At 35.6% G+C, this 13,080-nt stretch overlaps 1 protein-coding gene across 2 annotated transcripts in view; it reads right to left on the reverse strand.

Annotated features, from left to right (window-relative positions):
* Positions 1 to 3,251: 3,251 nt before the first annotated feature.
* Positions 3,252 to 13,080, reverse strand: part of LOC100021416 (probable ATP-dependent RNA helicase DDX60) — a 114,148-nt gene continuing 104,319 nt past the window's right edge. For both annotated transcript variants that reach the window (XM_056802872.1, XM_007496138.2), the window contains exons 36-38: positions 10,540 to 10,691; positions 5,461 to 5,523; positions 3,252 to 4,417 (exon numbers count right to left, since the gene is read on the reverse strand). In XM_056802872.1, the coding sequence (XP_056658850.1) occupies positions 4,318 to 4,417; positions 5,461 to 5,523; positions 10,540 to 10,691 (315 nt within the window). In that variant the 3' untranslated portion in view covers positions 3,252 to 4,317. The remainder of the gene's footprint in view (positions 4,418 to 5,460; positions 5,524 to 10,539; positions 10,692 to 13,080) is intronic.

Below are 13,080 nucleotides of genomic sequence, written 5' to 3' on the forward strand. Positions count from 1 at the left end.
AGTAAGAATATCTTCTGAAGGAATGTTGAGAAAAATCCCTCAGTAAAGGAAGAGCAAGTATCATGTGGTAATGTTGACTTTCAAGATTACTGGAAGAAAATAAAATATGGTTCAGGATTTTCCCCCCTCTGATTGTTACTACTGATTTTTCTGTCTTGACTTCTTGAGAAGCAAAAGTTATTCTAAAGGGACAATGGTGTTTGGAATCTATCAACCCTAAGGAGAAGGTAGTGAATTCCTTATTCAGGGATTCATTCTATCAAGTCAACAAGGTTTTATTTTGATTTTTTTTTTAAACAAAGCTTGTTAGGGGGGGAAAAAAAGGCCTTGAATGCTAAACTGATTTGGAAAAGCCACTAAAACTGGGGAAGAGAGGACCATTATTAAAGTTATGCTTATAGGTTCATTTACTCATTTTTACATATTGATACAATAATCATTTTCTGAGGAACTAATGAAAAAAATGTGAATGATGGTGTCCTAGTGGTACCAGATCTTAAATTATACTATAAAGCAGTAATTCTCAAAACAATGTGTTACTGACTAAGACATAGAAAGGTCGATCATTGGAATACATTAGCAGTAAATGACCTCAGCAATCTAGTTTTTTTGGTTGATTCTTTAGGTTTCTTTAATTATACCATCATATCATCTGCAAAGAGTGATAGCTTTATTTTCTAATTTCTTATTATAATTCCTTCTCATTTCATCTTAATTAAGATTCATTAGATTTGGGGGATAATAAAGATGTAAAACATAACACCAAGGATTTGAGATCGGGGAGAACCAAAATAAGATAACCAAGAGAGGTAGATAGAAATGAGAATAGATTTTAGGTATGAGATCAAGATACCAATGGGATATTCATATGGAGGATAAGTTATGAGTGACCTTCTAGATCTAGAGAATGGAAGGAGATAAAAACCAATGTAAGGGGAAAACGAGGTTTAATTTTTAAAGGTTTGTACTTGATATTATATGAGTTTGGTTGCCAGGAATTTAATTAATTCCAAAGAGGTTTATTTTATAATTTGTTTACAAAATGTAGAAAGGGTGAAGTAAGAAAATCAGAGAGAGGATAAGGTAAGATATCTAGCCTGAGCACTAAATACTTTATCTCTGGCCCCCTGGGCAAGGAGAGTTAGTTTTATAGTCTTGGGAAAGCCGAGGATCTGGGAAGTTTCTAAAGAGGAGTAGGTCTTTCCTGAGGCCAGTCTCTTCCAAGAAAACCAGCAATTAAGAGTTAGCTTTTCACTCACCATGTGTCTGTCCAGTCAGCAGATTCTTCTGCCCCTCTTCACCAACCTCAACTTGAAAACTTTTAGAATTGAATTCTCACAGGAAGTAACAGCTCCTTTTAAAGGCATTTTCTCATGCATCACTTCATCTGCCTTCCCTTAATTCTACATCTACCAATCATAGTTGACACTCTGCTCTAGAACTGCCCAGAATGCAGTCAGTTGATTTTGATTCGTCACCCACTATCTCACATGTGGGTCACAGACCTCCTTCATTCAAGTGTGAATGGAGTGTTTGCACCTTTGGGGATAAAATATAAAAATGGGTAGATCTCCATATTTAATTTTTAAGTACTGTATTCACATTTATGGGGATTAAATCTAAAAATAGACAAGGGTTACAATTTAAACTTCACAATCAGGGGAGAGTTAAGTGTTGTCATTGTTATAATCAGGGGAGAATTAAATTTAATCTTCACACCATCTTATATCTGGATTTGATATTTTATCACTTACCACTCCCACCATGGGGAGCAGGAGAAGTTGAGTTTGGATCAAAATATTTTTATGCCCTTTTAAAGCCCTCTCAGTTTGGACATTCTTGTGATCAAGAGTACTTTTCAATTTATTCTTTATTTTACTTTTTATTTTTTCCCAATTACATATAATAACAAATTTCCACAAAAGTTATATGATTCAGATTGTATCCTCCCCTTCTTCCCCCCCCTTCCTCAAGTGGCAAGTAATTCAATCTGAGTTATATGTATATTATCATGCAAAACATATTTCCATGTTGTTCATTTTTGTAAGCGAATAATCTTTGAAAACCCAAACCCCCAAACATAAACCCAAATAAACAAGTGAAAAATCATCTGCTTTCATGTGCATTCTGACTCCCACAGTTCTGTCTCTGGAGATGGAGAGAATTCTTTGTCATAAATCCCTCAGAATTTTCCCAGATCATTGTATTGATGAGAGTAGCTAAGTCTATCACATTTGATCATTCCACAATATTGTGGTTACTGTGTACAATGGTTTCCTGGTTCTGCCAAGGGTACTTTTAGAGGCTAGACTTCAGACTTGCAGGACCTTAAACTCCCAGCTAACACAACCAGAGACAAATGAGTAGAAGCTGGAGATGGTTATGGACAGAAAAGTTAGGACCAGAAGATGGATGATACAACGAAAGCTTGCCTTCCCATACCATAGGTTCCACTTTATAGGATCATCCCCTTTATAGAATCTGTGCAGTAATCGTGGTATTGATAAAGTCAATACATTTGAGCAGAGAGGCAGAGCTAATGATGGCCACAGCAGATCCGCACATGAATCTGAGGTCATGGGTACATGAACTGGGGAAATCACAATGGGAAGAAGTTAACAAATATTGCTACTTAGCTAAGGCTTGGGTAAATCCCTCTTACTTCTTATGGCAGGACTTGATGTAATTATCCTGCTCTGTTAATTTAACCAGTCCAGACTGACCCATCAGCCTCTTAGCACAATGCTTGTTACATAGCAGGCATCTAATAAATCTTTCTTCACTAATCCCCCCTTCACATTTCTAAAGTGCTGAAAGGTTCAAAGCATCAAACTGGCCTCAGAGAAAGGGATGTATGCCTCCCTTCAAAACACAACTTCAGAAAAATAATTGCAAACAATAATAGATAGCTTTGTTTAAGCAATTAAGAGAGAACAAATAGATCCATATTCAGTTTACAAACAAATTGGTATTCTCTCCAGGCTTCATGAGCTTTTGTCAACCAGGCAGTAAATTGAAGTGGATGAACCTTTAGTCCACAGATTAAAATATTGATTTAAAGCTCATTGGAGAAGCCTAGAACCTGGAACCAGCTCGTGTGCTAGAGTAAATGAGGTAGGACAAAAGGAACTATGTTTAGTAATACGTATATCACATACATGTTCCTGAATAAAAGGTAGGTGATCCCTCTGAAATTTTGCTTAATAGATTACTACCAAATACTTTTGTATATTCATGAAACACATGGAAAACATGATAAATCATCTTTATTTTTATATATTATCAATTCTTCATCAAAACATTTGAGTAAATGTATGCCCTCAGCCAACAAAAAATCTGAAAGTATTCCTTATACTGAAAATTTACCTAAATAGGACTTAATTTAAAATGCTATTTCATATTACTGGTCTACAGTCAAAAGAGATGTAGTTTCAAGACCTATTTTTGATATCTACTTAGTTTTGTGACCCCATGGTTACACAGCACATTGTTAAATCTAGCATTAAATCCAGACAATTCTCTAAGAATAAATGCACAAATGAGTTGCTGATCTACTAGAAAGAGATTCCACACTGCAAGATCTCTAAACCTGATAAAATCACAGATTGAGGTCAAGAAAAAAATGTTGATCTAACACTTCAAGGTATATGTTCATTTTTCCTTAAAATACGGAAATTAGCCTCTTTTTAAAATATCCTTCTGTGTAATACATTCAACTTTTTACTTGGAAGAAAGCATTATTTTATGCAACTGGAATGCAACTTGTCTATTGGTAAGTTATTCAAAGCCCAGTGTCTCAATTCTTCAGAGTTCTTAGAGGAGTTTCTCTGAATGATACCTTGGCTATGTGAGTAAATTGAGAGTCAGTTTGGTACAATAGTTAGAAGGTCAGCCTTGGAGTCAAGAAAACTTGGGTGTAAGCCTTATGTCTAACACCAACTAGCTGTTTGGCAGAGGCCAAGTCACTTCTCCGTGTCCCAGGAAATATTTCAAATCTGTAAGGTGGAGAAAAGTTTCTTCCACTCTAGTTACCTACACTAATGACCTCACAGATAGAGACTCTCCTTACCCCTTAAACCCCACTCAAGGAATGAATAAAAGCTGACTCACATCCTGGGATAGAATCTGAAGGTTAGTTTGAAATTTTACAATCTTATACAACCAAAATAGTGTGAAATTTTACAATCTCATACAATCAAAATTGAAATTTGATCTAACAAACTATTAAAAATGCACATTATCAAAGCAGGAGGATATGTACAAAAGTGAGGCTGGACTTAAAGAAGTCTCAGATGATGGGCACCAGGCAAAAGATCTTTAGACTTTTTCAAGTTTTTCGTGGAAGCTGTGGCTTAATTGTTCAAATGCTAACACCACATTGTCATCCTCATCTTCACACAATTCCCTTAAGGAAACACTGCAAGAGAAAGGGTAGGGGAGAGTCATGAATTTACATAAACCTTGAAAAATTATCTTCTCAGCTCTCTGGTTAGATAAGGTTTTAAGATTATAAGAAATAGTCTTTTCCATCTTAAAACTTTCTCCAGAATCCTTGGCTTTGTCCTCAATTTGAAGATGAAATGTTATTAGAAATATAAGCAATCTTAGGAAGATGGTTATTTACACAGTGGCTCTTGTCAAAAGAGCATAGATTTCTAGGGGATACAAGGAAAACTAAAGTCTTGAAATAGGAGAATTCTATTGAAAATTTAAATTTCTTCTCTCAGTTTCAAGGACCCCCAAACCCTATGTTTAGTCTAGCTCCTGCCCCAACAAAAATAATGTCTCCTTTTCAGTGCTTCCCATCTGAGGGGAAATCTTCACACTTTTCTGCTACTCTCTGTCATACCTTTCAGGGTTTAGTACAGTCTCTTGAAAACAATAAGCATTTAATCAATATCATAAATGAACTAAACAGGGATACTGAATCAGGTCTAAAATCCTGAAGACTACAACTAGTGACCTCCAGTAAGTTGAATTACTCAGGTGGAGGAAAAGCATTGCCTGTTAGATTATGGGAAATGCCTGATAATTATGGGGACACAACACTAGCCACAGCAATGGGGACACTATGCAAACTAAAGGCAACATCCCAACTCAGAGCCCCTACCATTACCAACATCTACGAATTAATACTCAGGACAACATGAATCTGCTTGTCTTTGGAGATTTGGGAAGGGTGCTATATATCAGAAAGGTGCTCTTGCCACATCTCTGGATAAAGGTTTAAGAAATTATATCCTTAAGACAGCTGTATAGGATGTCTGGGGATATAGGATAGGAGATTTCACGGAAAGGCTAGGCAGCTGCAAGATTCTCCTGAATATTCTGATCTTTGTAGGGATAAACATAGGGGTCCCAGTTCAAACCTCATCAAAAAGGAAAACAAAAAAAAATGACCCACTTAGAAAGGATCCAACAACAAATGCTATCCCAGCCTAAAATTTGTGGACAGAGTACCTGATAGATTGAAGGAGGCGGGAAAAACCTCTCAGCAAAATGTAAGCTTCTCCTTCAGAGATCCTAAACAAAATAAAATGTCTAAATTAATAAGTATTGAAAAAGCATTTTCTTTATTTTTATTAAGTTAACTTGCAACTGTATCTGTTCATCTCTAATGACATGCTTTTTAAGTTTTTACCTGAAATGCCATGATTAGATCTGAATTCCAGAGATAATAAAGAAGGGGAAAGGACCTACTTGAACAAAAATAATTTTGTGGTGACAAAGAATCGGAAATTGAGAAGATGTCCACCAGTTGGAGGATGGCTGAACATATTGTGGTACATGTTGGCAATGGAAAACCATTGTACTGTAAGAAATGACGAGCTCGATGATTTCAGAAAAAGCTGCAAAGATCTACAGAAAGTGATGCAGAGCAAAATCAGCAGAACTTGGAGAATCTTGTACACAATAACAGCAATCTTGGATGATGATTATCTGTGAAAACTTGGCTACTCTCAGCAATGCAATGATTTGGGACAATCCTGAGAGACTTATGATGGGAGATGCTATTCACCTCCAGAGAAAGAACTGTTGGAGCCATCTTTCACATCAGCGAATATTTGATTCTATTTTGGAGTTTTAGCTATGTATGACTTTGCTCTTACAACAATGACCACTTGGAAGTGTATTTTGCATGACAATAAAAAATGAAAAAAAAAGTTTTACCTGACTTGTTAAAATGAATATAACAGGCACATTCTCAGCTCCTCTCACAGTTTCCAAGGCAAGGCATGAAGGATCCCCATTGTCTGAGGCCACAGCACTGCCTGCCTTTAATTGTAGGTGTACTGAGCACAATGCATTCTATCAAATTATCTGATCTACATGAAACTGGTTCTTGAACTGGCTAACATTCTTCACGCCCTTACTCTCAATGCATTCCATTCTACCTCCCATCCTTCTCTGAGTTTGATCATTTGGCTGATGACTAGTGAACTGGTGAACTATAACTTTTTTACTCTTTCTCAACATTCATACTCAAACAATTGCCAATCCTTATTAATTCTACCTACACATTCTATCTCATATTTATTTCTTCCTTTCTATTTCTACTGGCACCCTAACACAGACTCCCTTTTACCATCTGCCTGCACTAATTCAATTACCTTCTAAAAAGTCATCCCATCTCTTTTCTCTTCTTTCTGAACTACCCTTCATGCTTCTTCTGATTTATCTCCATTATTCGGAAGTCTGCTCACACAGCTAGTAAATGTAAATGAGTAATAAATTCTCATTTGTTCAGCCCGCTACCACACCTCATGATCTTTACCTCCACAGCTCTTCTTACAGCTATTCTTTTCTTTTTACCCACTTTCATAAAGTCTTAATCACCTCCAACTATAAAAAGTCTCTTACTTGCTCTCTATGGCACAAATTCTTTTCTGCTCCTATTGACTTTCATGTAGCTGGCAAAGTAATTTTCCTAATGTGTACGTTTGGCCATGCCAATCCCCTACTTAATACATCCTAGTGGCGCTATATTACTTCTAAGAACAAATAGAAACTCTTTCATTGGCATTTGAAGTCAAACATCCTAACTGCAATTGACTTCTCAAGCCTTAGGACTCCCTTTTATAGACTGTTTATAGTCAAACTAGCCTACTTACAAGCAGTACTGTATTCTCCTATATTCATGCCTTATATACTGACCTGAAATACACCCCCTCTATACCTACACCCCTTAGATTCTCTAGTTTCCTTTAAGATTCACTTTAAATGCAACTTTCTTGATGAAGTCTTTTCTTATTTATGAGCTCCTCAACTGCTAATGACTGTGCCTTCCCCCATAAACGTGTATCTCTTTTACATCTGCCTATATCTATTCATATAATTTCCTCTGATAGACTATTATCTCCCCCATGGCAAGGACTGCCTCATATTTGTCTCTGTGTTCCTAGCACAGTGTTTGACACATGAAATGAGAATAGGGATGGGACTCTGATTTCATTTTTATGTGGAACTCCAGAGTGAGTAATTCCCTTTAGTAACACTGATAAGCACTTTCTCTGCCATATACATTCTTAGAAATGTGCCCGGGATAATGGAAGATTAATGGATGCTTCAGTCAGGATTGTTAGAGGCAAGTCATGAACCCACATCTACCATGCTGCATAGAAAACTTCTGATGCATTGTATCGTTCTGTCTCTTTGTTTGGGATATAGTAAGTATTTAAGAAATATTTGTTGAGTTGGTTGACTTATTATAAAAGTAATTCAAACTATTTCCATCTGATAATAAAAAATTGTGTCCAATAGAGAACTTTTAAAGAAAATACCTTAAATTTTGCATAAAATTTATGAAATTTCTTTTCTAATCAACTCCCACTATACAACATAATTCAGATTATTAGAACTTCCTTGCCTATTTCACTCTGACTGAGCTAACTTATTACTACATAGTCAACAAGCATTTTTAAGTCCTTGATAGATGCTAGGCACTATACTAAGTTCCATAGATACAAAGAAAAGCAAAAAATAGGCCTTTTCAAAAATCTTTCTCTCTAATGGAAGAAACAGCAATAAATAATGAGGCACAAACAAGAAATAATAAAATAGAGGGAAGGTTATTCAAGAAGATTTATTGGCTAAGGCCTCCTGAAGAAAGTGAGATATGAGCTGAGTCTTGAAGGCAACAAGGGAAACTAAGAGGTGCAGTGAAGGGTCAGAACATTCCAGGCATGGAGGACAGTCAGGGTAAAGGGGAGGCAATGAATAATGGAGTATCTTATTGTAGCAGTTAAAATTAGTTTCTCTGCTAGAAGTATCATATTTTTATGAGGTTTATTAAAGATTAAGAAATAAAGAAAATACAAAATAAGAAAGCACGTGCCTAGGAGGGCCGAATGGCCCATTCACTTACACTACATCTTGAGAGATGCGTGTCTTTGGAAGCGGAAGCAGGAAGAGAGCTCAGTAGTCTTTACAGCCAGTTTAAGTAGACATTTTGATCTCCCCCAGGTGAGGATCTCAGTGAGATTAGAGGGCACCTTGGGAACTAGAGCAAGGACTTCTGGGGATTGAAGTCCGGGGTTAAAATCTCCATTTTTACATTATCTGAGTAAATGCAAATAGGCCAGTGTATTTGGATTGCAGTGTGTAAAGGTTATGAAGTATAAGGAAAATGGAAAGGAAAATTAGGTAACAGAAGAGAATGCCTCAGCTATTCATTGAGCAAGAAGATAATATAGTCATAGCTATGCTTTAGAGAAAATCATGTTGGCTGCTGAATGGAGAATGGATCGAAGCAATGGAGGATGGAAGGAAGACACAGAAAAATATTGTAATAATCCAGGAAAGAGATGCTGATTCTATATGGTTGGAGAGAATGAGAAAGGTGTTATGAAAGGAGAAACCAGAAGATTTGGCAACAGATGCTCTCTAGAGTGAAAGAGAGTGAGGAACTGAGAGCAACATCAAAACTTTGAGTCCACATAACTGAGAAAATAGTAGTGCTCTCAACAGGACTAGAGGAAATCATAAAAGAGTAGGAACTTTTAAGGGGGAAAGAACTCTTTTAGACATGTCTAATTTAGAATGTTCATAGGATATAAAATTCAAGTGTCCAAGAGGAAACTACAGATGAATGACTATACCTCAAGAGAGAGGTAAAGGTAAACATGTTAATCTCAGGATATTCTTCATAAAAATGAATATGGAACCCATGGAAACAGATATCACCAAGTGAGATGATGCCATTATCTGTTTTCAGATAATGTGCTCATATTATTCCTTAATTATTTCCCTTCTACAAAATGTGAACAGAGCTAATCTCTACAATCCCAATGGACTATAAAATTAATTCCTTCACTAATAAGTTCTAGAGATTTCCCTTTTCCACCCACAATAAAGAACTGAGCAAAGAAAAGGGAAGGCAAGAATTTGGATCACTAACTTTTCAAAAAGTTAGCTTTGCTATCTCCACAGAACAAAAAAATTGAGAATGCAAATTTTATTAATCATTGCTTATAATTAAACATTCTAAGAAATGGAATGCTCACCTCAATTCTTTAAATTGTATTTCTAAGTATATATTTTAGAGATAGTAGCACACAGCAATAGTTTCATGGTTGAAATTCAAGAAAAAAAGTAAATGGAGGCATATCTCTCTGAGCAAGATAACATCTATTAAAAAAGGGCATGCTACTTGCCAGTAAACGAGTCAATGACTTGCCTCCATTTGTTCCAAAGACATTGAGAAAAAGGCCAGCTTCCCATTTATAGATTTGGGGGACTATAGAATGAATAACAGAATAAAGTAGATAACAAGCTGGGATTGAGGACCACATAATTGATTAGTTTGGTAATAAGGGGCTAGCAACAACCCCTTCCTTCTCTCCTGTGAGTTCAGGTGAAAGATAGTGGACCAGACTTTTGGACTTCCATCCAGGAATCCTTCAAGGATAGCTTGGTGATGTAAGTATATTAGACCTGACTTTACGTTCATATGCATGCCCTAAGAAATAGATTAATTCTTTGAGGCAAGAATAGATTAATGATTAACAGTAACAACAAAAATCGATTTTTAAATTTAACTTTTTACAAGCCAGCTGAATTCTGAACCAAAGTCATAGAGAACCATAATTTAACTTTAGTTACAGGACAAAAGCAATCAATTACAATTAGAGATCAATGATGAATAATATAGGATCAATTCAATCTTCTCAGTAGCATGCTACATTCAGAGTCAGGAACCTGTTTTCAAATCTTCCCTCTGATATTTATTAACTATATAGCTATGGAAGAATTCTTTATTTCTAAGGGCCTCTCAAGGACTTAGTCATTAAGTCATAGGAGACTTGAGTGAGGAGTTCTAAATACTGAAGAAATCACATATTCATACATAAATGTGATGCTTAACTCAATAGACCTATTATTTCCAAGAGTGTATATATGTCAACTTTCAGCAAGAGTGTACTACTAGGCAAAAGGTAACAGTTCTTAATTTAGTTCTCTTTGGCATAACTCTACAAAAAAACAATTATTGTATATAATTAGGATTAATTTTAATTCTTAATCACAAAAACCATTACCTACCTGTTATCATCTTCTAATGCTTTCAGGGAGCCATGTTTATAGAAGTCAAGGATATAGGCATTGAGTGGCATTCTTCTACCTAGACTGTCAACTTTCTTTGAATAAAGCAGAGGAGCCTGGGAGGAAGTAACACCAATTGTACGCAGAATGACCTAAAAATAGAAGTTTACCATGGTTGATGTTTTTATATAAGTGTATATGTAAGAGATGACATTTTAAAAATTATTTACTGCACTATTTTTTTCATGGATTGATTAAAAATAAAAGAGTAAAAAATGTCAACAAGGAAATATAAAATAAGAAAATAGACTTGCCACTTGAAGGATAACCAGTGTTCAGCCACAATGCTCTAATGATAATCTCTTGATATCAACAGAAGGGTAGGAAGGCCTCCATTATATTAAAAGAAACTCAAAGTAGAAAATTATTTTGGTGACATGGAAAAAAGACAACAAACTCAACACTACTGCATCCCAAATCTCCAAGAAAATTATGAATTGATCTTATACCTGACCTCAAAAATAATTAATAGAGAATCTAAAACAATTTTTAAAAAATCAAATAATAGAGATAGAAGAAATTTGGGAAAAGAAAAGTGATTGAGGCAGGAAAATCATGACAAAAAATAGAAATCTATAGTTTGGTAAAAGAGTCACAAAAATAGTAATGAAATTAATACTTTAAAAAGCAGAATAGGCCAATTGGTAAGAAAGGCACTGTTTTGAGAGTTGTTAGCTGATTCAGTGATTCCAGAAAGCAGTTTAGACCTAGGCTCAAAGGGCTAAAGGACAAAATATACTCTTTGACACAGAAATATCCCCACTATGTTTATACTCCAAATAGAGTGGGGGAGGGAAATGGAGGGAAAGACTTATACATACAAAAATATTTAAAGCAGCTCTTTTTGTTGGAGCAAAAAATTGGAAATTGAGGGGATACCATCAATTGGGGAATGGCTAAGTCATAATAATAATATATGATTGTAATGGAATACTACTGTGTAGAAATGATGAGCAGAAAGAGTACAGAAAAACATGGACAAATTTACACAAACTAAAGCAAAGTGAAATAAGTAGAACCAGAAGAACTTTGTACTCAGTGACAGGAATATTGTACAATGCACAATAATAAATAACAGCTACTCTCAAAAATACAATGATTTGAAACAATCCCAGAAGACTCAGGATAAAAAAAAATGCCATCTTCCTCCAGAGAAAGAACTGGTAGAGTCTGAATCCAAACCAAAGCAAACATTTACTTTCTTTTTTTACTTTCTTTTTACTCAAATCCTTCCACAAAAGGATTAGTATGGAAAATGTTTAATATGATTACACATGTAAAATCTTTATGCAATTGCTTGCCATTTCAATGGGGGTAGAAGTGGGAAGGGAGAGAAGTTGAGACTGAAAATTCTTTGAAAAATGTTGAAAACTGTTCTTACATATAATTGGTGGGAAATAAATTTGGAAATAACAAAAAAGAGCCAATCAGGAGACTGCAGTAAGCCAGAGTATTTTTTACTCTCAAGATGCCTTCAAAGTGTTTACTGGCTGACCTTGCTGAGCTATCTATCAAAAATGCTATGCAAAGCTGCTTAAGCCAACTTCAACCAGGCTTATAGTCAGGTATTGCTACCAATCATCTTGAAACACTTTGCTTATGTGTCCTACCTGTCCCTGGAAGAGACTGCCTATTCTCCATCCCCAACTATAATTTATCCCTACCTATCTCAGGAATGTCCACCCTCAATGCCCTTTGGAAGGTGTGTTTATATTTTAGCTTTTCATAAATAACCCTTTTAACTTAATCAAGACTCTCCAATATTTCAGGGATTGGTTTTTCATGATTAACCAATCCATTGGTACAGTGGAGAATTTATATTGATTTGAGCTAAAACTAGTTTCTAAAAACCCATTGTCATTGGTATTACTTATTATTATTGCCATTTGTCCTTACTTTTTGAAGAAGACCAATAATATCATAAGTGTAGTATCTTTATTTGAGCATGAGTTGAATTTAAATGAGGTAGAGTTGTATGATATTCTTGTCCTTATTCTGTCTTCCATGTTATCAAAGTCCAGGAACAGGACAGAAGTCAAGACAACTGGCAATAGCCCAGGATGCAGTAAATAACTTTGATATCTTCATTGTCTGATGAAGCTCTAAGTGGTCCATGGTATCTGCTTCAGCTACCTTCATGGCCATTGGAATGAATTGTTCTGATTTAACCATTCCACAGGGGTAAATCTTCACAAGCTTTAGATTGAAATCTTCCCAACTTCGTCAATGAGTTTGAGATCTACTGGTTACCTTCAACCTGGGTTACCCCATTTGTAAAGGTTTTACCTTGGTTTGACTATTATGCATGCTACAGCTTTTCAGAGTCATAGGTGAGAGTTGGGTGAGAGGTAGCCAGCAAAGGTGGATGAACAACCCTGACAAGGGCTTATAAATCCCTCACATTTGTGGTATTAGTACTCTGTGAACACTCCATATATATATATATTTTTTATTGCTATGGATGGCTTTGGACTCAAGTCT

Source organism: Monodelphis domestica, chromosome 6 (assembly GCF_027887165.1).
Source record: "Monodelphis domestica isolate mMonDom1 chromosome 6, mMonDom1.pri, whole genome shotgun sequence".
In the NCBI taxonomy this organism is placed as follows: Eukaryota; Metazoa; Chordata; class Mammalia; order Didelphimorphia; family Didelphidae; genus Monodelphis; species Monodelphis domestica.